The sequence below is a fragment of the Gopherus evgoodei genome, chromosome 2, assembly GCF_007399415.2.
Source record: "Gopherus evgoodei ecotype Sinaloan lineage chromosome 2, rGopEvg1_v1.p, whole genome shotgun sequence".
NCBI classification, from domain to species: Eukaryota; Metazoa; Chordata; order Testudines; family Testudinidae; genus Gopherus; species Gopherus evgoodei.
In genome coordinates this window covers 3,235,363-3,260,460 of record NC_044323.1, presented here as the reverse complement: position 1 = coordinate 3,260,460, position 25,098 = coordinate 3,235,363, and the positions used below count along the sequence as shown (strand labels likewise).

Genomic DNA, 25,098 nt, shown 5'->3' with positions numbered 1-25,098 from the left:
TCTCTGCCCCGTCACCAGGCTCAGGATTTGAGAGGAGAACAATCGCCCTGAGTCGACTTGGCGTCTGTTGCTATCTGGGCTCTTTGGAGCCAGCACAGGAGCTGTGGGGGAGGATTCTCACCTGTGATAGCAGAAGGCACAAAGTGGCGCTGTGACAGTGGCCCTAGCAGCGACAGCCGCGCAGGAAATGGCCTATTGGTAGCGTTGTGATGGGCGGTTTGGCAGAGAGCTGTAGCAAGCAGCAGGGAGTTGGCTCTCTGCCTCCATCTCTGTAACGGGGGCAGAGCTGCTTCCCGGGAACCGGGCACTGGTATTTAGGCTGCGGTTCCTGAGTGAGGCGATTGCTTGTCTCGTTTGTGACCCCCACCTGTTCCAGGACTGGGCGTAGAGTGTAAACAGAGACGTTGTATGTGTAAACTAACGCTCAGGCCATGCCATCTGCTGTCGTGCGGCCGGGCGGGGCTGTAGACTGGTGCCCTGCGATGGTGCAGCTGCTGGCCGGCGGTGGGTGGGGGGAGTCACGCTCTGCCTGCAAAGTCTCACATTTCCCAGTTAATCTGATGGGCCTGCTCTGTCCGTCACTGAGGATTAAGGCTCCCATCTGCCGCGCAGGAATCCCTTTCAAGAGTCCAGGAATGCCGGAGTATTTTATGCTGGGGCTTGTTTCTGAATTACAGGAGAATTGCTGTAGGGGAGGGACCAGATTCCTGGGGTGGGGAGGGATGGGCTGGGAGGAGCAGGGGGGCTGGTACTCCTGCCCCGAGGAGAAGGTGGGCTAGGTGGAGGGGTGCATGGCCCTAGTGGGGCTGGGAGGGGAATGCCCCTGAGGACAGAGGCTGGGGGAGGATGACCGGGCCTGAAGGGCACATCGATGGGGTGAGGAAGTTGGTGGCTAGAGGGGGCACTAGGGAGATAGAGACAATAATTTTGAGTGGTGGGAACCACTCCCCCTCCCCTCATAGCCTTCAACCCGTAAAGTGCCTCCTAATCAGGCTTCCTGCCCCCTTCTACCCTGCATGTCCCTGACTCGGCTTCCCGGAAGGCAGACTCGGCCTGGCCCGCTCAGCACTGGGGCCAAGGTGGCCGCTTGCCACCCCCTCTCCCGCGCTCATGGCCCCGGCTTCTCTTGGGCGCGGAGCTGTTGCTGAGGGGGTGGCAGCAGAGAGGGACGGACTCCACTAGGAGTGGCTGGGCTGTGACCCCGGGCAAGCAGCCATGTATGTAGTGAGAAGCTGTGGGCTCGGCTGGGCCTCCCAGCGGTGCTGCCCCCACCTTGCTGGCTGCAGGGAGAGTCTAACCCCCCGCCCCCGATAATGAGCTGGAACCATCCCCCGCCGTCAGCACAGCACAGGAGATCCAGGTGAGACGAGAGATGGGAATGGACCATGGTGCATATTGCTGCCCGGCTCAGCCCAGACACAGTTCCCATCAACTGGGCCGTTTGTGACGGGAGTTGGATGGGTCTGAGCCCATCCCCGCTGCCCGAGGAGCCAGGCACACAGGAATCAGCCCTCCCCCAGAGGCCGGGCCTGCACGGTGTGATAGCAAACCGCACCCTGCTGCTGCACAGACTGTATTTGTCCTGCGAGCGGACAGAGGCCGTGAGTGGCTCCGGCCGCCTGTCCAGCACATAGGAATTCAGAAGCAAAAATGTGCCCAGGCATTTGAGACCTCTCCAGCCAGGAGCATTCACAGGCGCCATCGACCAGAGTCCCCCTTAGCGAGGAAACTGCTTTAAATTCAGTGCTGGGGAAGGAATGCCCAGATAACTGGATTTACCATCTCTTCCCCCACTCCCATTATGAGACCTTCTGTGTCCCTCAACCGGACACGCAACTGGAGGGCCCCTGCGGTATGACTCTGCACTGCCCCCTCGTGGTCACAGCTCTGTCATTCACTGCTTCCTCATTCCATCCACCTTGTTTGATGCTTTAAACACCTGCTTGGAGATCCTAGGCCCTGCCGCCCTGATACTGGGAGTTAAGTCACCAGTCACATGGTGCGGTCACTGAGCAGATCAGGGGACAATACTTTACCTTCTGGGCTGCTCATTTCATAGAATCGTAGAAATGGGAGGTACCTCGAGAGGTCATCTAGTCCAGTCCCCTGCACTCGTGGCAGCACTAATTATCTCGACCATCCCTGGCAGGGGTTTGTCCAATCTGCTCTTAAAAATCCCCAAAGATGGAGATTCCACAGCTTCCCTAGGCAGTTTATTCCAGTGCTTAACCACCCTGACAGTTAGGAAGTTTTTCCTAATGTCAAACCTAAACCTCCCTTGCTGCAATTCAAGCCCATTGCTTTGTGTCCTATCCTCAGAGATTAAGAACAATAATTCTTCTCCTTCCTCCTTGTAACAACCTTTTAGATACTTGAAAACTGCTATCATGTCCCCTCTCAGTCTTTTCTCCAGACCAAACACACACAATTCTTTCAATCTTCCCTCATAGGTCATGTTTTCTAGACCTTCAGTCATTTTTGTTGCTCTTCTCTGGACTTCTCCAATTTGTCCACATCTTTCCTGAAATGTGGCACCCAGAACTGGACACCATACTCCAGTTGAGGCCTAATCAGAGCAGAGCAGAAGAATGACTTCTCGTGTCTTGCTTACAACACTCCTGCTAATACAGCCCAGAATGATGTATGTATGTATGTTTGTTTTTTAAATGTTGACCCATATTTAGCTTGTGATCCACTATGATCCCCAGATCCCTTTCCACAGGACTCCTTCCTAGGCAGCCATTTCCCATTTTGTATGTGTGCAATTGGTTGTTCCTTCCGAAGTGGAGCACTTTGCATTTGTTCTTATTGAATTTCATCCTATTTACTTCAGACCATTTCTCCAGTTTGTCCAGATCATTTTGTATTTTAATCCTATCTTCCAAAGCACTTGCAGCCCCTCCCAGCTTGGTATCGTCCACAAACTTTCTAAGTGTCTTCTCTATGCCATTATCTAAATCACTGATGAAGATATTGAACAGAACTGGACCCAGAACTGATCCCTGTGGAACCCCACTCATGTCCTTCCAGCAGGACTGTGAAGCACTGATAACTACTCTCTGGGAATGGTTTTCCAACCAGTTTTGCACCCATCATATAGTAGGGCCACCTAGGTTGCATTTCCATCTTTTGTTTATGAGAAGGTCATATGAGAGAGTATCAAAAGCTTTAATAAAGTCATTTGCAAGGATTGTTGTCATTCTCCACAGGGCTGTCCTAGCTATTCTGGGGCCCTACGCTTCCCCCCTCAGTGGGGTGTATGTGTAGGCCCCAGGCCTCTGCGGGAGGGAGTGGGGGGGTGGTCTGGCTTGGGGGCAGGGGGAAACACCTCCAAGCACTCACCAGCAGCTGGGGCCAGGCCGCTGCATTCCTGCCGCCGGTGAGTGCACCCCGGTGCTGCTGCACTCCTCAGGGAAGTAGGGGCGAGGCTGGGAAGGGGCAGAGGCCCTGGGGAAGAGCTGGAGCAGGGGCTGGAGCAGCTGCGTACTTTGCATATGGGTAAGGACGATCCTGGTTCTCCACCATCCTGACCTTCCCCCAAGGTTGAGAATCCAGCATCACAATGGGACAGGTGGCAGTGCTGGGGGAATGGGTTAGAGATTAAAAGCTTCCATATGAAAAGAAAATGGAGGCTGTTTAATTTAGCAGGCAGAAGGAACTCAGAACAACAAATGGGACAGAGGAGACCGAGTAGACGGAAGTTCCCAATCTCTTATAATACAAGACAGACCAAGGTCAGTGGAATTGAAAGGCAGGCAGCAAGTTTAAAACTGATCCAAGGAAATAATTTTTAACCCAACATACAATTAGCCTGTGGGACACTCTGCCACATGACACAGCCTTTAAGGGTTTAACAGTATTCAAATTTTCACACAGAATCCATGGCACATACACCCAGAGGCGCCAAAGATGACCCAGGTCACCTGGCTGCTCTTTCCTTTGTTTCAGTTTCATTTTCCTGCTGGCCATTTCCACACTCAAGGAATCAGGTTCTAATACCCGATGCCAAGGGAGCAGCATTTACCTCAAACCATTGCTGGACTGGATCCAATGTAAAGCATTTAAGGATACTCAGGCCCCGATTCAGGAAAGCACATAAGCACATGCTTCAAGTAAAGCACATGCTTCGCCAGGTCAGGGCCTCAAGGTCTGAAAGTTGTTGTCTGAAGCCAGATTCGCTTCTAATCCACAGAGGTGAATTCCTGCCCCGATTGGAAGTGCAGAGCTGAGGGGAGGGTTGAATGATCTCTGCTTGCCTTAAGCCAAAACACTGACTCACCAGCATGGAGCTGGCTCCGTGCGATGGTTAACAGAGATTTCCCTTTATAGCTCAGCCCAACAGTCAGCTACTGTTGGCAGCAAGAATCTGCGGTTCGAGAGGGAGCCAGTCGTGTATTCAACCCAGCTCTCTGTAAATGCAGAATTCTTCCCTACGGGATATTTTCTAGTGTCCAGCACTCCTGAGTGGTAGCCTTCTACTCCTCCCCACAGCTGGCGGTTCCAGCCTCATACGGCTCAGTGGTAACTCGTTCTCCCTGCTACAGAACCCAAATCATCCCATTCCACCCACTTCTGCCTCCCCAAACGATTCCTGCTCCCTTCTTGGCCCCTACATCCTGGCCGCTGTTGTGGTCCCAGCTTACACAGCTATCCACATGCGCTGCTGTCCCTCAGAAATCCACCCCTCGGCGTTCTGATCCTTTTCGTTGCCTTTGACCAAACTCCCTCCGATTTGTCAGCACCGGCCTGGGCTCCTGATTGCCAGACTGAGGTGCAGTATTCCAGGCTCAGGGGTACTACTGAGGGGGCAGCGTATGGGCTTTGGATTCTACGTTTGTATCCAGCCTCTCCCCTTCCCCTGGAGTGTAAGGACAGATGTGTGGCAGTTGTTTTGGGTCACGAGGTCCCTCACTCGCTAGACAGCAGCAGTCCTCCCCGCCCCCACAGTCAGTGGGAAATCTAGAATATGAAAACGAGGCTACTTGGCTCAATGCTGCAATCCACGCAAGGCCCAGGACTCCACCCCAAGGCAATGAATAGGTGGCTGTCTAGGGACTACAAGATCGGGGGAGGTGGTGTGATCTGAGGAAGAGGGCACTGGCCAGGATGTCAGGAAGCTTGCGTTCTATTTCCTGGTTCTGCCACCAAGTCACCATGAGACTATGGAAAGTCAGTTACTCTGCCTCAGTTTCCCCACATGCAAAACAGATGAGCAGCCCCTGATTGCTTGTAAACACTCTGGGATCCTTGGATGAGAAGTGTAAGTGTTATTAACTGGTATGAAATCTATATCCTCTTTCTGCCTTACTTACGGGGAAGCTCGTTGGCTCTCGGGGGGGTTTCCACACTGCCACTGAAATATGCTGGCTGAGAAAGCGTATGACCATTTCAGTGCAATTGTTGCCAGCCATTCAAAAGCTGTGGGCTCCAGTCCTGCAGGGACTCCTGCACTGGCAGATACCTGTGCCGCCAGAGAAATCCCTTTGTAGTCAATGGGAAGCGTGAAGCTCCTTGCCACACAACAGTCATGAAAAAAAGACTATCCCAAGCACAAAATCCACTCCCCTTCGCCATGATGATCATGAAAAAACTTGCCTTCTTCTCCCAACTCTGCTGCTGTGCCGGGGGGCTAGTGAGCAAGGCACCCGACTAGGGATCAAGAGAGCTGTGTTGTGTTCCTGGCTCCACACTGACCAGCCGCAAGGCACAGCAGCGCCCTGTACCCCTCCCATTCAGTATCTCTGTTTCCACTGTAAGCTCTTTGGGGCGGGGACTGCCTGTCACTGTACAGAGCCTAGCACAGTGGGGCCGGGATCTCTGCTGGGAGCGCTCCACAGTACTAATTTTGTCCTCTCTTGGACATGGAGGATGACACCAGTTACCGAGAGAAGCTGAAGTCCCGGTAGTGGTGTCTGTCACCAGTCCCACCGCTGTCTAGTTACATTCAGAAGGATTGGGAGAGCTTTTGCCATTCCCTTGGCTTGGCTCACAAGCGACTTGCAGGCCAAGGACGAGCTTTCATTTCATTTCATTTTATTTTTTTAAATTTTTTTTACATAAAAAGTTCAGTAAAAATTGGATAAAGTAAAATGATTTAAGCAGTAAAATCAATCTTATCAACATAGCACGAGGCCTGCCAGAAACCCAGAGGCTGCCTGTTCCTGAATATTTACATGACAACAGATTAACCTTGCAGGAGAACGAAAAAAAAAACAAAAACAAAACTATCCTTACAAAGTGTTCCCGTGATATCAGCACGTGTCGGGCTAAAAGCAAAAAAAAAATTATCAATATATTCACATATACGTTAAAATATAATACAGATCTCGGGGACACAAGATGTGCGCATGGGTCAGTGCGCCAAACAGCACCGCCAGATTTGAGACCCGGGTTTGCCTGCGAAGAGGAAGAGGATGGAAGGAACTGTCTCCACTCCGCGTCACCCTCCTCACTCCCAAACAGCGGGCAACTGCTTCATTTCATACAGAAACAGGGACATTTCTGTCAAAGAATAGGCAGGGTCGGGTCAGAACTGAGAAAGTCCCGTCCAAGCCAACAGCCTCCAAGGTTAGCGGGGAGGATTCCTTCTCATCAGGTCCAAAAAGGATGAATCGCTCCTTCCAAAGGTTAGAGGTGGTTATTCTAAATCCGTGTCCTCTTTGGGCTTGTAAACTGCCCCAAACTTCTGCATGTATTTCTTAATGTACTCCTTGGTTTTGTGCTTCACATTCTCATTGCACTCCAGATCCTCTGGGTTCTTGCAGTATTTCAGCTCCTTGTTCATCACACCATGAGTCAGCTGGAAAGGAAGCAAGAAATGTAAAGGTTATTCATTGATCTTGGAAGCTGGAAGGATTTCATACACGTGGGGATGGCTGAAATGGAAAGGCGGACTTTCCTATGAGTGGAAGCAGTGATTTTTGGACAAGTTATTCTGCTACCTAATGGGGTAATGGAATGAGCTGGCACTCCGGAAATACTGCTCCGATCTACCCTCCCTCATCATAAAAGAACAAGGGAAAATCCAGTGAAATTGAAAGGCTGCAAAAGTTTAAGCTAGAAAGAAATCCTGTCTTACACAATGAATAATTCACCCGTGGAACTCCTTGCCACTAGACATAAGTGAGTCCAATAGCATAGTGGGATTCCAAAAGGATTACATATGAATATGGGTAAGGGGAACATCTGCAATTACATTAGACAGAACAAAACCCCCTCACTGCCCCAGAACCAACTGAGCCACTGAGGGGAGCTAGGAAGAAACTTCCCCTCCTGGAAAGTTGTCAGACAACTAACCAAAACAGCATTTTCTCCTTCCTCAAGCAGCTGGCACTGCTGGGCACTGTCAGACAGGCTTGCAGGCCAGACGCACCACAGTTCTACTCCTATCCTCAGGTGTGGCATGGTGCTTTGGCAACACAGGAAGTGACTGAAAGGAAGTGCCCTGAGCATCCCTTTCCAGCAGCATGTTTGCTTGTCACATACCTGTGGACTGGGTGCAGGTGTGGGTGAAGCTAGGCATTTGTGATCCAGCCACCTAGGAGCAGAGAAGGCCCAGAGGGTGCAGGCAGGTTAAGCCCCAAAGGTTGTTTGAAAACCACATCCATCTCCTCTACATTAACTCCCCCAGAACATGTTGGGCCTTCCAAGCACAGCACCAGGAACGACAGCTTCTTTGGGGTTACTGAGCGGAAACCCATTCCTGTGTTTGTTTTAACCCCGCGTGCAGAGATGCTGTAATAAAGCCAAGGTACCTTGCGTGCTAAGTGTTTGAAGTCCTCCGTTGTGGTTATCCTTCCTACTTTGCAGTCAGGTTTGCGGTAGGGGTTCAGGCACTGCACGATGAACTGAGACATCTGGAGATGGGAAGGAGACACACTGGTAAACGGGAGCGCTTCACGCCACTGCGGGTTAGCTCCTGAAAGTTCTGTGCCCAGGAACATTTGCCAGAAGGGGTAAAACCCATCCCTCCAAACCTCCTCCCACACGACATTTGTGCTTTCACAATAGTGAATTTAAAGGCAACTGTCAATAGAGCTCCAAGCAGTGTTAAAGTTAAAGCTTCTTGGCGGAGAGTAAGGGACAGATCCCACCTCCCACTCACACCAGCAGCGACTACGAAAAGACCAAGTTTCAGTGCGTTCAGTCACCTTGTAGATTTGTGGCAGCTGCCATCTTTCACTGACAGACTGGGTGGATTGACCAGGGACCTTCCCAGCTAAAAGCCTACAGCTCAAGGTAAAGGGCTATGGCTCTGTAACAACTCATATCCTCTGCATGCGGGCACAGAAGAGGGCCTACGCCGCACCAACAGCCGGGGGTTACATACTCTCTTGCTGAGTAATTGTTACACCATTTCCCTAAGGCCACCTATATTTTCTTCTTATAGCTATTCCTCGCTCAACACGCATGCTCCACGCATGATAAGCGCACGCAGAAGCCCAGCTAGAACAGTGAGCTAGCTTTTGAAAAGCAACCAACTCACGTTATTACACAGAAATGTAACCATGGACCCAATCCTGGACTCCTTCCCCAGGCAAAGCTCCCTTTCCTTCCGTAAGAGTTCAGGCTGAATAAGGTGGACAGGATGGGCCCTCTGTATGCAACCTGCAGGGTTATGAGCATCTACAGTCCCGGAGACTTTACATCCCACCTGTCCTGCAGGATGGGCGCTGGGTTTTTCCTTTAATACGGTAACTCAGGGCTATTGACAGGTATTCAGCCTGCAGACAGGGGAGTCTCATTCGATCATGACACAGTCACTTCCAGAGTGCGGCCTACCTTACCATACTGCATGGGAAACGGCTCCTCTGCTCCTGCTCAGCTGCAGCGAGTCCATCTCATGAGACTCCCCTTCCCACAGCTCTGAGCCACCTTTATGCCCCAAGAAGAACCTTAGGCAGGGTGTGTTCTACTGTCCTGGGTCCTTCACTCTGCCTGCCCTGAAGGGTGAATTCCACTGAGGTGCTATAAAGCGACCCTCCCTTCCTGAGGAGACACATTGCGCTGAAATCCTATCCCATTTAAGTCATTGTGAGCTTCCTCATTGGCTTCAGTCGGGCCAGCACTTCCCTCTTAAGGCTCCAAGACTGCATGTATAGTAGCTGGTCTAAGAGATTATTGAATTATGAGCCCAAGTAAAGACTTGGGCTCAGGTCTTCCGCAAAGGACAGGAGAGTCTGCTGACCTCCAGCCCCTGGCTCTAGAAAGCCCGTCTCAAAACCCTTACCTCTTTCCTGAACACTTCTTTGCTCTTCTTAGCCAGCTCACTTGAAGTGTCAGCTTCTGCTGTTTTGGGTTTTTTGGAAGACTGTGGGGGAGAAAAAAGTCGAACTGTCACTTTCTGGTTTATAAACACAAAATACAAACCAAACCGAGATGGTCCCACGCTGCTGCAACACAAGAGACATTTCCCCATTCCCACTGCTGACATGACAAGAATGTGGGGCTAGCCCAACGGCCTCACTTCCAAGTAATTTTGAAGAGTAAGAATTCCGAGGACAAGGGAGGGTTATCACGTATCGTAGAAGTCACTCATCATTCCTGGAGCACACGACTGAGCCCGAATGTCTTTTGAGAGTTAGATGCCTGCTCTGTTTCTGCATTAAGACTCCTTGTGCTCATCAGCCTGCACCTCAGCTGTCCTTGCACTCTACCCTAAGCCTTGGCCACTCCTCTCAGAGGGCTTGTCTACACAGGGAAATTGACTGGCGTAGCTACAGCACATTATTTACTCCAGTACGGCTCTGCTGGTGTAAGTCCGCTACGCAGACAAGCCCTCAGGCTCTTTTCTTTCACCCACTTGCAATTCACTGCCGATAAACATCCTACTCTTCTCCAGAGATCTCAAGACTCACTGGTGCTGGCTCACTTTCCATCGCTATTCTCGGCTCCGGAGCTAGTTGTTCTCTCACTCGTGCCTGACCACACTGAAAACAAGAAAGCACAAAATCGTAATAAAATGGATGATCCTTGCAAATAGCTCATTTCCTCCTACCCATTTATTTGCCCAGCTTCCCCTCCTCCATGTCCTGTTCTGATGTGCTCTAACTCAGCATATGAGCTCCTCAAGCCAGGAAACTGATTTTCTCTTTTCTCCAGGGTGCTATATAAATAGTTACCACCCAAAAGCGAAGAGAACATTAAGGTTGCAGAATCAAGCACTTGAAAGTCTGTAAATGAAGGAATTAAGGAAAAGAGAGTACGTGATCAGGTAATTAAAAATGGTACCATAACGTATATGCACAAGGTGACTGAATCAACACAGCACAGACCACCTTCATTTGGCCCCCTTGCATGTACATTATGGTACAGTCTAATTACATGATCACAAACTATTTTTTCCTTAATTCTGGCATTTCCTGACTCATGCGGGCTTGACTTTGCAACTTCAATGTTTTTAATAATTTTGTAATTTCCGACTTAAACAAAATAAAACAAAATTTCTGTTTATTGCGTGGAACCATATTGACCCCCAACTCGAGTCATTGGCAAGGTTCAGATCATTAGATCCGCAGCATAGTCTTCTACCATCTGAGCGAACAGAATAACTGGTAGCAGTAGTAGGTGGTTAACTTCTATGTGGGTCAGGCAGGGGGATGAGAGAGACACTTTGCCAGTCAGTTTCACAGCCATTTGTCACTAGCTTGCCTCTCACCCCCATAGGTCCTTTGCCTCTGCTCCTATTCCAACCAGTTCTCCTCACCCTCTGGCTTCTGCAACCTGCTGCTTCTAGTCTCCCTCTGCATTTGAGTCAGGATGTTTCCTCCTCCTCTTCCATGCTGCCTGTGTGCCAGCAACAGGAGCACAGGCACGCTGCTTTCAGTTCTGGCGCCCAGTGCCACAGCAGCCAGCAGAGCAAGTCCAGCATGCTCACTGCAGACACCATTAACTGCCAAACTGAAATCTCTGCAGAGCACATGAAAACCAAGACTTTTCCAGACGTTCATAAATAACTTCAGAGGCCAAATCTGCTCTTTGTATTCCCTCTCAAGGGAAAAGACAGTTACCTGTTCCGTCACTGGCGTTCTTCGAGATGTGTTGCTCATGTCTATTCCACAGCAGGTGTGCGTGCTTGCCATTGGCACCGTGCCGGAAGGTTTTCCCCTAGCAGTACCCGTACTGGGGGAGCGCTGCTGCAACCCCTGGAGTGGTGCCTCTATAGCACGCTATAAGGGGAGCTGCATGCTCCCCACACCCTCAGTTCCTTCTTGCCGGACAACTCTGACAGAGGGGAAGGAGGGCAGGCTGTGGAATAGACATAGGCAACACATCTCGAAGAATGCCAGTTATAGAACAGGTAACTGTCTTTTATTCTTCGAGTGCTTGCTCATGTGTATTCCACAGTAGGTGATTCCAAGCTATATCTGTTGGCAGTGAGTAGGAGTTACGAGTTCCCAGGACGCAGTACTGCTCTGCCGAACCCGGCATCATCCCTAGTTTGAGAGATGATCACATAATGTGAAGTAAACGTGTGAGCTGAGGCCCACATGGCTGCCCTACAGATGTCTTGGATTAGGGACATGAGCTACGTAGGCAGCTGATGAGGCCTAAGCCCTCATTGAGTGCACCCTGATGATCGGTGGTAAGGGAACCCCTGCCAGATCATAGCACATACGTATGCACAAGGTGATCCAGGGGGAAAGACGCTGGGTGGACGTTGGTTGCTCCTTCACACACTCGGCCAAGGCAACAAAAAGTCGTGAGGATTTCCGGAACAGCTTGGTCCAATCCAGATAAAAAGCCAGTGCCCTACACACATTGAGCCTGTGGAGGTGGCATTCCTCGTTGGAGGAATGGGGCTTAGGACAGAGCATGGGAAGAAAGATGTTCTGTTCCATATGAAAGGCGGACACCACCTTTGGGAGAAATGCCGGATGTGGGTGAAGCTGGACTTTATCCATGTGGAAGACCATATATGGGGGTTCCGAGGTCAGGGCTCTGAATTCAGAGACATGATGGGCCAAAGTGATCGCTTCAAGGAAGGCTACCTTCCATGAGAGGTCAGACCAGAAACACATGGCCAAGGGTTAAAAGGGGGGCCCTGTGAGGCAGGACACCACCAGGTTTAGGTCCCATTGCGGCACAGGGAGTCTAGCATAAGGGAATGAATGGTCAAGGTCTCTCAGGAAGCGGGAGGTCATTGTATGGGAGAAGACCAGCCTCTCCCCTTTCCTTCTCATAGACTCATAGGTCAGAAGGGACCAATATGATCATCTAGTCTGACCTCCTGCACAAGGCAGGCCACAGAACCCCACCCATCCAATTTTATAACAACCCCTAACCCAGGACCGAGTTATTGAAATCCTCAAAATTGGTTTGAAGACCTCAAGCTGCAGAGAATCCACCAGCAAGCGACCCGTGCCCCACGCTGCAGGGGAAGGCAAAAAACCTCCAGGGCCCCTGCCAATCCGCCCTGGAGGAAAATTCCTTCCCGACCCCAAATATGGCGATCAGCTAAACCCTGAGCATGTGGGCAAGACTCACCAGCCAGCACCCAAGAAGGAATTCTCTGCAGTAACTCAGTTCCCATCCCATCCATCATCTCCCCGCAGACCATTGAGCAGACCTATCTGGTGGTAATCCAAGATCAATTGCCCAAATTAACGATCCTATCATAACATCCCCTCCATATACTTGTCAAGCTTTGTCTTAAAGCCAGAAAAGTCTTTTGCCCCTACTACTTCCCTCGGAAGGCTGTTCCAGAACTTCACTCCCCTAATGGTTAGAAACCTTTGTCTAATTTCAAGTCTAAACTTCCTAATATCCAATTTATACCCATTCGTCCTCGTGCCTACATTAGTACTAAACTTAAATAATTCCTCTCCCTCCCTAACGTTAACCCCCCTGATATATTTATATAGAGAAAGCATATCCCCCCGCAGCCTTCTTTTGGCCAGGCTAAACAAGCCAAGCTCTTTGAGTCTCCTTTCATAAGGCAGTTTTTCCATTCCTCAGATCATCCTTGTAGCCCGTCTCTGAACCTGTTCCAGTTTGAATTCATCCTTCTTGAACATGGGACACCAGAACTGCACACAGTATTCCAAATGGGGTCTCACCAACGCCTTGTATAACGGTACTAACACCTCCTTATCCTTGCAGGAAATACCCCGCCTGATGCATCCCAAAATCGCATTTGCTTTTTTAACAGCCGTATCACATTGGCGACTCATAGTCATCCTGCTATCAACCAGTACCCCAAGGTCCTTCTCCTCCTCCGTCGCTTCCAACTGAAGCGCCCCCAACGTATATCCAAAATTCTTATTATTAATTCCTAAGTGCATGACCTTGCACTTTTCACTATTGTATTTCATCCTATTTCTATTACTTCAGTTTACAAGGTGGTTCAGATCTTCCTGAATAGTATCCCTGTCCTTCTCCGTGTTAGCAATACCCCCCAGCTTTGTGTCATCCGCAAACTTTATTAGCACATTCCCGCTCTTTGTGCCAAGGTCAGTAATAAAAAGGTTAAATAAGATCGGTCCCAAAACCGATCCTTGAGGGACTCCACTAGAGACCTCCTTCCAGCCTGACAGTTCACCTTTCAATACGACCCGCTGGAGTCTCCCCTTTAACCAGTTCCTTATCCACCTTACAACTTTCATATTCATCCCCATCTTTTCCAATTTAACTAACAGTTCCCCATGCGGAACCGTGTCAAACGCCTTACTGAAATCTAGGTAAATTATATCTACCGCATTTCCTTTATCTAAGTAATCCGTCACCTTCTCAAAGAAGGAAATCAGATTGGTTTGACACGATCTACCTTTAGTAAATCCGTGTTGCAATTCGTCCCAATTACCATTGACCTCTATGTCCTTAACTACTTTCTCCCTTTAAATTTTTTCCAAGACCTTACATACTACAGACGTCAAGCTAACAGGCCTATAATTACCCGGATCACTTTTATTCCCTTTCTTAAAAATAGGAACTACATTAGCAATCCTCCAGTCATACGGCACAACCCCCGAGTTTATCGATTGCTTAAAAATTCTCGCTAACGGGCTCGCAATTTCAAGCGCCAGTTCCTTTAATATCCTCGGATGGAGATTGTCTGGGCCCTCCGACTTCGTCCCATTGAGCTGTTCAAGTACGGCCTCTACCTCAGTTGCGGTAATATCCACTTCCATATCCACATTCCCGTTTATCATCCCTAGATTCCTCACTAGTCTTATTAAAAACTGAGGCAAAGTACTTGTTTAGATGTTGGGCCATGCCTAGGTTATCCTTAACCTCCATTCCATCCTCAGTGTATAGCGGCCCCACTTCTTCTTTCTTTGTTTTCTTCTTATTTATGTGGCTGTAGAACCTTTTACTATTGGTTTTGATTCCCTTTGCAAGGTCCAGTTCAATGCGGCTTTTAGCCTTCCTCACTTTATCCCTACATGTTCTGACCTCACCAAGGTAGCTTTCCTTACTGATCCTGCCTTTCTTCCACTTCCTGTAAGCTTTCTGCTTTTGTCTAATCCCCTCTCTGAGTTGCTTGCTCATCCAGTTTGGCCTACAACTCCTGCCCATGGTTTTTTTCCCCTTTCTTGGGATGCAGGCTTCTGACAGTCTCCGCAGCTGCGACAAAGTAATTCCAGGCCTCCTCCGCATTTAAATCCACTAATTCCTCCATCCAATCCACTTCCCTAGCTAATTTCCTTAACTCTTTAAAATTAGCTCTCGAGAAGTCGAAAACCCTAATCCCAGATCTACATTTGTTTATCCTTCCATCTAGTTTGAACTGAATCAGCTCATGATCACTCGAATCAAGGTTGTCCCCTACCACCATTTCTTCTACGAGGTCCTCACTGCTCACCAACACCAAATCTAAAATGGCATCCCCTCTCATAGGTACTTCAACTATGCTACAAGGTGCAGCCCTTCCCCTGCTTCTTGGAAGGGGAGCAGTGCCGACTGGGGGAGGGGGCCTCACTGCGCACCGGTGACGCGGTACCGAGCACCGAGTCCGCTCGGCGTGCTGGAGTTGGGGCTAGTGCCGATTCCATAAGGAGAGCTTGAAGCCTGATGTCCCTCTCCTTCTTAGTCTCCGGTTTGAGTGACCTGCAGATCTTGCAGTGTTCACTCACGTGAGTTTCGCCCTAGCAGCGGAGACACTCAGCATGCGGATCACTCCTTGGCATGGAACGCACGACTTGAAACCTGGGGCGCAGGGCATGCTCTGAGCCCACTCTAACAACTGAAAACTACTAACTCTAGCAAACAGTACCACTAAGGTCAATTAGACAGGCTGCAGCAGAGCTGAAGCACAAAGTTCCGACCACCTTCACCGGCAGCAAGGAGGACCTCAGGGTGGGGGGAGCGCGCAGCTCCCCTTACAGTGTGATATAGAGGCGCCATTCCAGGGGTCGCAGCGGTGCTCCCCCAGTACGGGTACTGCTAAGGGAAAAACTTCTAGCACCGGTGCACGTGGAGAGCACACACACCTACTGTGGAATATACATAGTGTGACCAGATCACCCAGGTCAAATATTGGGGATGCGGGGGGGATGGGGGGGGGGAAGGGGAATAAAATGGCAGCAGAGCAAAAACAAAACAAAACAAAAAACAAAAATAACACCTCACCCCCGATTCCTCCTCCATCCGCAAGCGCTGGAGGGAGGCCTGGGAGACTCAGGGGAGCGCGGGGCCGGGATGAGTGTGAGTCTGGCCTGGCCCCAAACAGGCAGGACTTGGGCGCGGTACCTGGAGGGAGAGTAGGGGGTGGCCTGCGGGGCCAGGTGGCAGCTGTTCTCCCCACCTGGGCAGCAGGACTCGGGAACAGCCGCTGCTGCAGCTCCCACTGCCACAGGGGGAGGAGGCGGCCGCTGGCCAAGCTCGGTGTCTGCGGCTCTGGCGCCCAGGCCTGAACCCGGGCCTGCTGCGGGGACCCAGCGCGCAAGCTGCACCCAGCCCCTGGCCAGTCGCATCTGAGCTGGCTGCCCAGCTGGTGCAATCCCGTGGGCAGCCCCGGAGTGGGGGCAGCAGGCCCCAGCCCCCCCATCCCGCTCGGGTCCCGCAGGGGAACGAACGGGGCTGGGCTGCCAATGCCTCCGCCGCAGGATTGCACCAGCTGGGCAACCAGCCCAGACGCGACTGGCCAGGGGCTGGGAGCAGCGTGCGCGCTGCTGGGTCCCCGCAGCAGGCCCGGGCGGTTCTGGCCCGGGCGCCAAAGCCGCAGCCACCGAGCACCACGTGCTTGGCCACTTCCTTCCCCTGCTGCAGTGGGAGCTGCGGCTGCTCCTGAGTCCTGCTGCCCAGGTGGGGAGAACAGCTGCCGCCTGGCCCCACGGGCCACCCCCTACTCTCCCTCCAGGTACCGTGCCTGAGTCCTGCCTGCTCGGGGCCAGGCCAGACTCACACTCATCCCGGCCCCGCGCTCCCCTGAGTCTCCTGGGCAAGGTGTGCTTGGCAAGAGGCGGGGATTTGGGGAGGGAGCCAATGGGGGACGGAGGGGGCAGAGTCGGGGCGGGGGATGGCACGAGCACTTCCAGGCTCCAGAGCCTTTGTTTGTCCAGTGTCCCGAACTAACATTGGTCAGGACGTGGGACAAACAAGCAAATATTGGGACAGTCCCGATGAAATCAGGACATCTGGTCAAACTAAATACACATGAGCAATCGCTCGAAGAAGAACAATATCTTCTTGAGGCATCGGCAGCACTAGCAGAGACAAAATTTCTTTGGCCGCCTGGAAGGCATCAGGTGCCAGGGACCCAGCACTACTGCCCGGGTGGCAGGTGGGTCCCGGAGGGTGCTCGATAGTCTGAACAGCGATGCTGGTGCCTGGCTGAGCTCCAGAGATGACAAGCTGCCCTGTGCAGGTCTTTGGTCTTCTCCAGACTTCCCTTTCCCTTATAGGGCATTGGGGAGCACCCTCTCCCGGTGTGCCTTCTCTGCTTCTTCGCAGTCCCCGGGAATGGAGATCGGTGCCGGGCAGACATCGGTGCCGATGGCACGCTTCACATGGATGCTGGTGCTTGGCACGGAGTCCAAATGGGCTGGCCTCATTAGGAACGCTGTTAAACTTATGTCCCGTTCCCTCTTGGTTCGTGGCTGGAAGCTTTTACAGATGCGACACTTGTTGCAGACATGGGTTCCCCCCAGACACTTTAAGCAAATCTGGTACAGACTGCTGCTGGGCATAGGTTTCTTGCAACACTCACAATGTATGAAGCCCAGGGACCAGGGCATGCCCCATCCCTGGGCTAAGTCCCTTAAGGGACTAACTAACCTCTCTCTCTAAATACTCTAAGAAAACTAAGAACTACAAGAACTACTTCTGGCAACTAAGTACACTTAAACAGAGAAGAGAGAACCATGGTAGATTTGCTTGCCAAGGCAAGAGAACATTCCAGCACCGTTCCTGGAGTTAAGAAGGAACTGAAGGGAGGAGGTGCTGGCTGCACCCCTTATACCAGTGCATGGGCATGCAACTCCAGAAGGCACCAGAGCTGGTCCCCTACGGATACTGCTGAGGGAAAAGCGTCCAGCACCGGTGCATGTGGCAAGCACACACACCTAACACAGAATGGACATGAGCAAGCACTCAAAGAAGAACATATTTTCTCTTATCTCGTTTTCAGAAGTGGCTGAACCATCTTAGCTGAAACTTTCAAAAAATAATTCAGCCTATAGCAGTCACTCAGCACAGAAAGCTTCATCTCAAACAGTTAAAGGTTGGCAAAAGTTATAAACAACTGAAAACAGGGTCTTATAACAATGTTAGCCAACCTGAACTTAAGGAACAGCTAGCACTCTGCCTGTAATAAATGGCAGATCTATTACACTAACAATGAACATCACTATGATTCCAAGGGGAAATACTGCCCTGTTTCAAAGGGTCTTGTGCTCAGGAGCACACACATATATTCATTCTGTTAACAGCTTGGAAGTCCCCTTCTGTACAATCTGAGGCAACAGTTTTCAGTATTGCCTTTCGTACTACAGGACACCCAGGAGACACAGTAGTGGAAATATCCATAGGGAATTGAAGACTGGACCAGAAAACTCCAGGAAACCACATGCCCCTTATGGCATACATTTTTCAGTGGAAAGTGAACCTGGTTTCCCTGCTAATGGATTACTTTCAAGTAGCAAGAGGAGCCTACGATTGCTGTTGCATTGGTGAAGCATGCCAGGTTCAAGTCTGCTTTTAAGAAAATCCGTGCAGGACACGCTGATTTTATGCAAACTCTTCTGTTGCAATGGCATTGGAACTTGGAAATGCTTCACTGTGCTGGAGGGAAAAGGCAGCATGAGTAACAGAGCAGAGAAGGCCCGGGAGAAAATCCTCCCACTCCCACAAACCAAGGTTTGTCTACACAGGACATTAGAGTGCAGCAAGCCAGCGTGTCACCCTACAGCACACTAGCCGTAACGTCCCAGTGGACACTGCTAAAGTGCACTACAAGTTCTATAGTGCACTTCGAGGCACTCCAGTTTCGCAACAGCAGTACATCAAAGTATACTGAAGTACTTTTAGTGCATTGCATCCCATGTGGACACTGCTACAGCAGCATGACAGGCTAAAGCACTGTAGATTCACACCTGGGTTTCCCACACACCAATATCCCATGTAGACAAGCTCACATTCTCCATGGAAAAAGCTAAAATTTGCAAGCCTGGCTACTTGAAAACAACTGGTTAATTCAGAGAGTCCTAATTCAGGTTCTCTATGGATTACTGCAGTTAGCATTATTAGTTTTCAAGTATGTTTATCTAGAGGATAGCAGGAGGAAATGGGAGGTTTTTTCCTCATTTTATTTCATTCGTGTTAACGTGCTGTTACAAATGCAATGATGATTCTGTAACTTTCTTTCCCTTAACTTTCAGCACCATGGCTCCTTTCGTTTCTGGTGCTTAAAGCTCTTCTCATTGTTTCCAGGATGGGTCTGCCCCACTTCTTAAATACTTCACCCCATATTTCTGTGGAAGGGAGAGATGTTAATACTTGAAGCTATTAGACAGCACTAGTTTACAATCTGCAAACTACACAAATCTGTAGGGTGCATTATCTTAAGATAAATGTTTCTAAAGTTTTGTTTTTAAAGGGATGTTATGTTATACAAATGCTCACAGGGCTCTCCCTTTGAAATCAATGGAGCTATTCACTGAAACACAACCTAACGCTATCTTAGAAAAAGGACTGAAGAAATGGATTAGATGGCATGTAAACTCCATCTAAACTGCCCAGGTTTAATACAACCTCCAGCTGCCTTAAACACTTTATGTAGCACTCACCTCTCCTGCATTATGTTTTCAAACAAGTGGCATCATTCTGTGCATGACACTACCAGGAAGAAAAACTATTTATTATTTTATAGGACCAGGTGTGCTAGGCTCTTCATAATACAGGGAGAGAACCCAGCCCCTGCTTGGAGGTTTGCAGGTGCGTGACACAACCAAGTAGGGACAACAAACAGTGAGGAATGGGGCAGGGAAGGGTGAGGATTATACAGCAATAAGACCACGGGGTTATTTGGACTGGTCATGCTCATCCCTCATGGAGGTTCGATTACCAGGTTGTTTGATTTTTGCGAGGTTTCTTTTGTTTTAAAGTTAGCTGTTATCAGAAATTATGGCGTCATTATGGGCACTGTAGACATCCTGCAGTTAACCCGGGGCCTCTACCTAGTCACTCGGTCAGAGTTCTGCAGAAAAGGACCTGGGATTACAGTGGACAAGAAGCTGGATATGAGTCAACAGTGTGCCCTTGTCGCCAAGGCCAACGACATTTTGGGCTATATAAGCAGGGGCACTGCCAGCAGATCAAGGGACGTGATCATTCCCCTCTATTCGACATTGGTGAGGCCTCATCTGGAGTACTGTGTCCAGTTTTGGGCTCCACACTACAAGAAGGATGTGGAAAAATTGGAGAGTCCAGCGGCAGGCAACAAAAATGATTAGGGGGCTGGAGCATGTGACTTATGAGGAGAGGCTGAGAGAACTGGGATTGTTTAATCTGCAGAAGAGAAGAATGAGGGGGGATTTGATAGCTGCTTTCAACTACTTGAAAGGGGGATACAAAGAGGATGGAGCTTGGCTGGTCTCAGTGTTGGCAGATGACAGAACAAGGAGCAATGGTCTCAAGTTGAGGTGGGGGAGGTCTAGGTTGGATATTATGAAACACTATTTCATTTGGAGGGTGGCGAAGCACTGGAATGGGTTACCTAGGGAAGTGGTGGAATCTCCTTCCTTAGAAGTTCTTAAGGTCAAGCTTGACAAAGCCCTGTCTGGGATGATTTAGTTGGAGATTGGTCCTGCTTTGAGCAGGAGGCTGGACTTAATGACCTCCTGAGGTCCCTTCCAACCCTGATCTTCTATGATTCTATGATTCTCTCACCCCACTGAAATCTAAAAAACCTGACATGCAAACTAGATACACAAGAATCACCCCACCCATTACCAAAGGGCAGCTACCACAGGGGTAAAATGCAGCAGCTGTAACTGCACAAGGCAACGCTACCCAACAGTCTAGGGGAGATGGTGAAGAAGAATGGGGTACTCAGTTGAAATTGCCAGGGTCATTTAGGGAGAGAGATTGCTCCAGCTGGAATTTGACCAGGGCACCCAGATTAATATGCATTTTCTTACATTCCTAATTCAGGATAGGAGTTCCCAGCTTCACTCTGGCATGCTCAGAATCCCACCCATATGGCTCACCAGAAATCCTATGCTAGGAATAGCTAGAGTAGATCCAGGCGTATCATATGTATTTGTTTACTCTCACTATATAAATACATCTGAAATTGTGTGATATCTGACTGGAGAGTGGTGAATGCTTTTAAGCCAACCCAATGGTGCAACACAATTGTAAACGAAGGCTAGAGTTTGAACTCTGGGCTCACAAAGCAGCGGGAGCTGGGAGCGTCTCAGACATGCTCAGTTCCTCAAGTGCAACAAACTGGTGACAGAAGGATGCTTTGTGGAAAATGTGAGACATTTTAGTTTGCATTGTGGCACTTTGGGGGATGGGAGAGGCTGGTGGCTCATAGGCAAGCAAAACAAACTGGACCAAATTGGAGCAATGTGCCCTGAAATGCTACACAAGGAGTTCTTTGACTCCACCTGTTTTCTCCCTTCTAGTCTGTGAAGGGACAATCAATCTGTTGACATAAGCTCTTAAAAATGAGAGCTCACAGTCTGAAATATCAGGCTGCCATATGGAAAAATCACATTTCATTACAGCACCAGGATCCAATATTAATGGGTATGGCACACAGCCAGCTTATACTGCGTTTTATTTCAGCGCTCGCACAAAGACATGGGAAGTCAGACTGGCGCGCTCTCAGACATTTGGCAGGGCCATTTTCATTTAATTTTACATCCCCGTAAATCTGATGTGCTGAGACAGAGCTGGCCTTGAGGGAGCTGTGAATCACCTGGACAGAGAAGTAAAGGAGATGCAGTATGTAACAAGCATGTTTTATCTCCGCAGTTTTTTTCTTTTCTCTTCTTTTTTTTAAATACATGGGGTGCTGGAGTCTAGTTTGCTTTGGGTCTGTTCTGTCAAAGTCCAGCTTTATCCACTCTTCTAACCAAACCTGGATATTTGACAGTAGCTGCCAGTCATTTATTAGCAAAGTAGTGCCAAAAAATACCTTTGGAAAGGGCCTAGCTAAATGTTCTTGATTTTACATTCGACATGGACATCATCAGGACTAGTTAATCACTCAAAAGCAAAATAGGATTTTCAGATGAGTTTAATTAATGGTCCTATAAAGTTAATACGGCCTAATGATAAAAATCAGAGCTTTAGAGCAGATCTTTACCTTCAGTTGCATCTGTTCCTCTCTATTTCCTTAAAAAGTAACACTTGCTGGTTTTAGTCTGGGATATCCTGCCAATTAAAATTTAGATGACAGAAGCAAGAAACAGGTAAGTTTTTAATAACCCATGCACTGCTTTAATCAGTTTAAGTAGTACATAATGCAAACTGGTCCTGTCCGTCATATACAATACTATAAGACTCAGATTTGTTGAAATTCAAAGATGTAGCTACAGTTGCATTTGGCAAGTTCCAATGGACACTATCCCATTACCTATTTGAACTAATAAGTGATAATATCAAGAAGGTTGAGGTTTTAAATGCCTGTTTTGCTTCAGTTTTCATTACAAAAGGTTAATGGTGATCAGATACTCAACAAATTAATACTAAGAACAAAGGGGAGGGGATGCAAGACAAAACAAAGAGAACAAGATGAAGAATATTCAGATTAGCTAAATATATTTAAATTGGCAGGGCCTGGTGAAATTCATCCTAGGGTACTTATGGAACTAGTTGAAGCAATCTCAAAACCATTAGCAATGAGCTTTGAGAACTCATGGAGGACTGCTGAGGTCCTAGCGGATGGGAGAAGGGCAAAAATAGGACCCATCTTTAAAAAGGGGAACTAAGAGGAATTACAGACCAGTCAGCCTAACTTTGATACCTGGAAAAATACTGGAACAAATTACTAACAACCCATTTGTAAGCATCTAGAGAATAACAGGTTATAAGGAGTAGCCAGCATGGATTTGTCAAAAACAAATCATGCCAAACTAACCCAATTTCCTTCTTTGACAGAGTTCTGGCCTCGTGGATTGGCAGGGAGAGGAGCATGAAAGGGAAGCAGTAGACATGATATATTTTGATTTTAGTAAGGCTTTTGACACAGACGCACATGACATTCTCATAAGCAAACTAGGGAAATGCAATCTAGATGAAATAACTATAAGGTGGGTGCACAACTGGTTGCAAGACTGTACTCAAGGAGTAGTTATCAATAGTTTGCTGTCAAACTGGGAGGGTGTATCTAGGAAGGTCTTGTGGGGGGGTCAATCTTGAGTCTGATATTATTCAATATTTTCATTAATGACTTGGATAATGGAGTAGAGAGTATGCTTATGAAGTTTGTGGATGACATCAAATTGGGAGAGGTTGCAAGCACTTTGGATGACAAGATTAGAATTCAAAATGACCATGATAAATTAGAGAACTGGTCTGAAAACAAGATGAACTTCAAAGACAACTTCAAAATACCTTACTTGGAAAGGGGAAAAAAAATCAAATGCACAGCTACAAAATCGGGAATATAACTAACAGCTGAAAAGAATCTGGGAGTTGTAATGGATCACAAATTGAATACGAAGCAACAATGCAAGGCAATTGTGAAAAAGGCTGATATTCTGCAGTGTATTAATAGGAGCATCATATGCAAGACATGGAGACAACTGTCCTGCTCTACACTTGGCACTAGTGGGGCCTCAGCTGGAGTAGTGTACAATTCTGGGCATCACATTTAAGGAAAGATGTGGACAAACTGAAGAGAGTCCAGAGGAGAGCAACTAAAACGACAGGTTTGGAAAACCTGACCTATGAGGAAAGAGGGAAAAAATGGACATGTTTAGTCTTGAGAAAAGATTGAGGGGGACCTGATGACAGTCTTCAGCTATGTTAAAGGCAGTTATAAAGAGGACAGTGATCCTACTGAGGAGAGGGAAAGAGTAATGGGCGTAATCTGTAGCAACAGAGATTTAGGTTAGATATTAGGAAAAGATTTCTGTCTATAAGGGTAATTCAGCACTGGAACAAGCTTCCAAGGGAAGTTCTGGAATCCCCCTTAGTGGAAGTTTTCAACAACAGGTTGGACAAACACCTATCAGGGATGGTTGAGATTTACTTGTCCTACCTCAGTGCAGAAAGCTGGATTTGGTGACATCTCAAGGTCTCTTCCTGTCCTACATTTCTATGATTTTATTTCTTAGATGCATGAACACTGCTTGCTTGATGGAAGAACAAAGATAAACAAGACAAGAATCGCCACAACCCTGAAGATATTGATTTGACATTTCTAAGGCCATGGCTAACAGCGCTGCAACTTTCTCGCTCAGGGGTGTGAAAAAAACACTCCCCCAAGCACTGCAAGATACAGCGCTGTGAAGCACCAATGTAAACAGTGCCGCAGCACTGGGAGCATGGTTCCCAGCGCTGCAAGCTAAACCCCATGAGGAGGTGGAGTGCGTGCAGCGCTGGGAGAGCTCTCTCCCAGCACTGGCGCTGCGACCACACTCACGCTTCAAAGCGTTGCCGCGGCAGCGCTTTGAAGTTTCGAGCGTAGCCATACCCTAAGAGTATTCTGCTGTGAAAAGAGGGAGCCAGCCAGACTGAATCACCACCCAGTATACTGTTCTTTACATTACAGTGCAGTAATTAAGGCAGTTTCTGAGCAGGCCATGCTGTCAGACAGTGACCAAAAGCCACTGGTCTCCTCCAGTCCCTTGCTGACGCACCCAGCTGTAAAAGTAATGCAATGCAATATTAATATCTACTCCACACGGAAGGCAACAAAAACCACTGCTCCTGCCAATCTTGCTCTACATGTGAGTAACTCTTAGGCCTGCAGCAGTTCCCTTGCCTGGGATCATTCTTCTGAGCATAACCAGATTATTACAAACAAGAGACTCACCCCATTTTGGCAAGGGCCATATAGATACTGGAGAACCAGCAGGTCTGACTACACAATCCTACCTCCATGTTGTGCAGATGTTATGCTGACAACACAGTTTACCGTCTGAATTACACAACAGTGGAGGTGAGCTCAGGGAATAATAAATAAACAGTCAAATACTTCAGCCTTAATTTCTCCTGCTAGTAAATGACTAACATTTTCTCTTGCTCAGCGCACCCTTTCCTACCTTGCCCACCAGCACCAGCACATCCCTGTCTTTTAATAGATTTGTAAGCATGTTAAGTGAAAAATCAGCTTGTACGTCACACAGGAAGGAATGGTAGAACATTCCTGAACTGCTGCCTCTGTGTATATTTAGAGCTGGATGACCTATGCCTTCATCGGAGGGATGGTATGCCCCATGTCCTTCTCCTCCCCCCCGCAAAGTATAACTGCATAGCCATGGCTTGTTAATTAGTGCTACAGGCCAGCAGTTGGAGCTTACATAGGACACTGCATACACCATTTTGGAGAGAGCAGGCTAACATGGTGGCAAGCTTTAAAACAACACTTACTGAGAGGGGTGGATTAAAATAAAGATTGAGAAATACATTCCACAGGTATTCCTGGTTATTTTGAACAAGGGCTAACAGCAAATCTGAATATTTATTCTTGTCTACAGC

General features: G+C 48.7%; 1 protein-coding gene across 8 annotated transcripts in view; it reads right to left on the bottom strand.

Annotated features, from left to right (window-relative positions):
• Positions 1 to 6,012: 6,012 nt before the first annotated feature.
• The window catches only part of SETD2 (SET domain containing 2, histone lysine methyltransferase), a 151,147-nt gene continuing 132,061 nt past the window's right edge, over positions 6,013 to 25,098 (bottom strand). For 5 of the 8 annotated variants that reach the window (XM_030549822.1, XM_030549825.1, XM_030549823.1 and 2 more), the window contains 4 exons: positions 9,858 to 9,929; positions 9,230 to 9,310; positions 7,755 to 7,856; positions 6,013 to 6,799 (listed from right to left, as the gene is read on the bottom strand). In XM_030549822.1, the coding sequence (XP_030405682.1) occupies positions 6,638 to 6,799; positions 7,755 to 7,856; positions 9,230 to 9,310; positions 9,858 to 9,929 (417 nt within the window). In that variant the 3' untranslated portion in view covers positions 6,013 to 6,637. Of the gene's footprint in view, positions 6,800 to 7,754; positions 7,857 to 9,229; positions 9,311 to 9,857; positions 9,930 to 25,098 lie in introns of those variants that run through there. The other 3 variants (XM_030549827.1, XM_030549828.1, XM_030549829.1) reach the window with 2 other exon arrangements.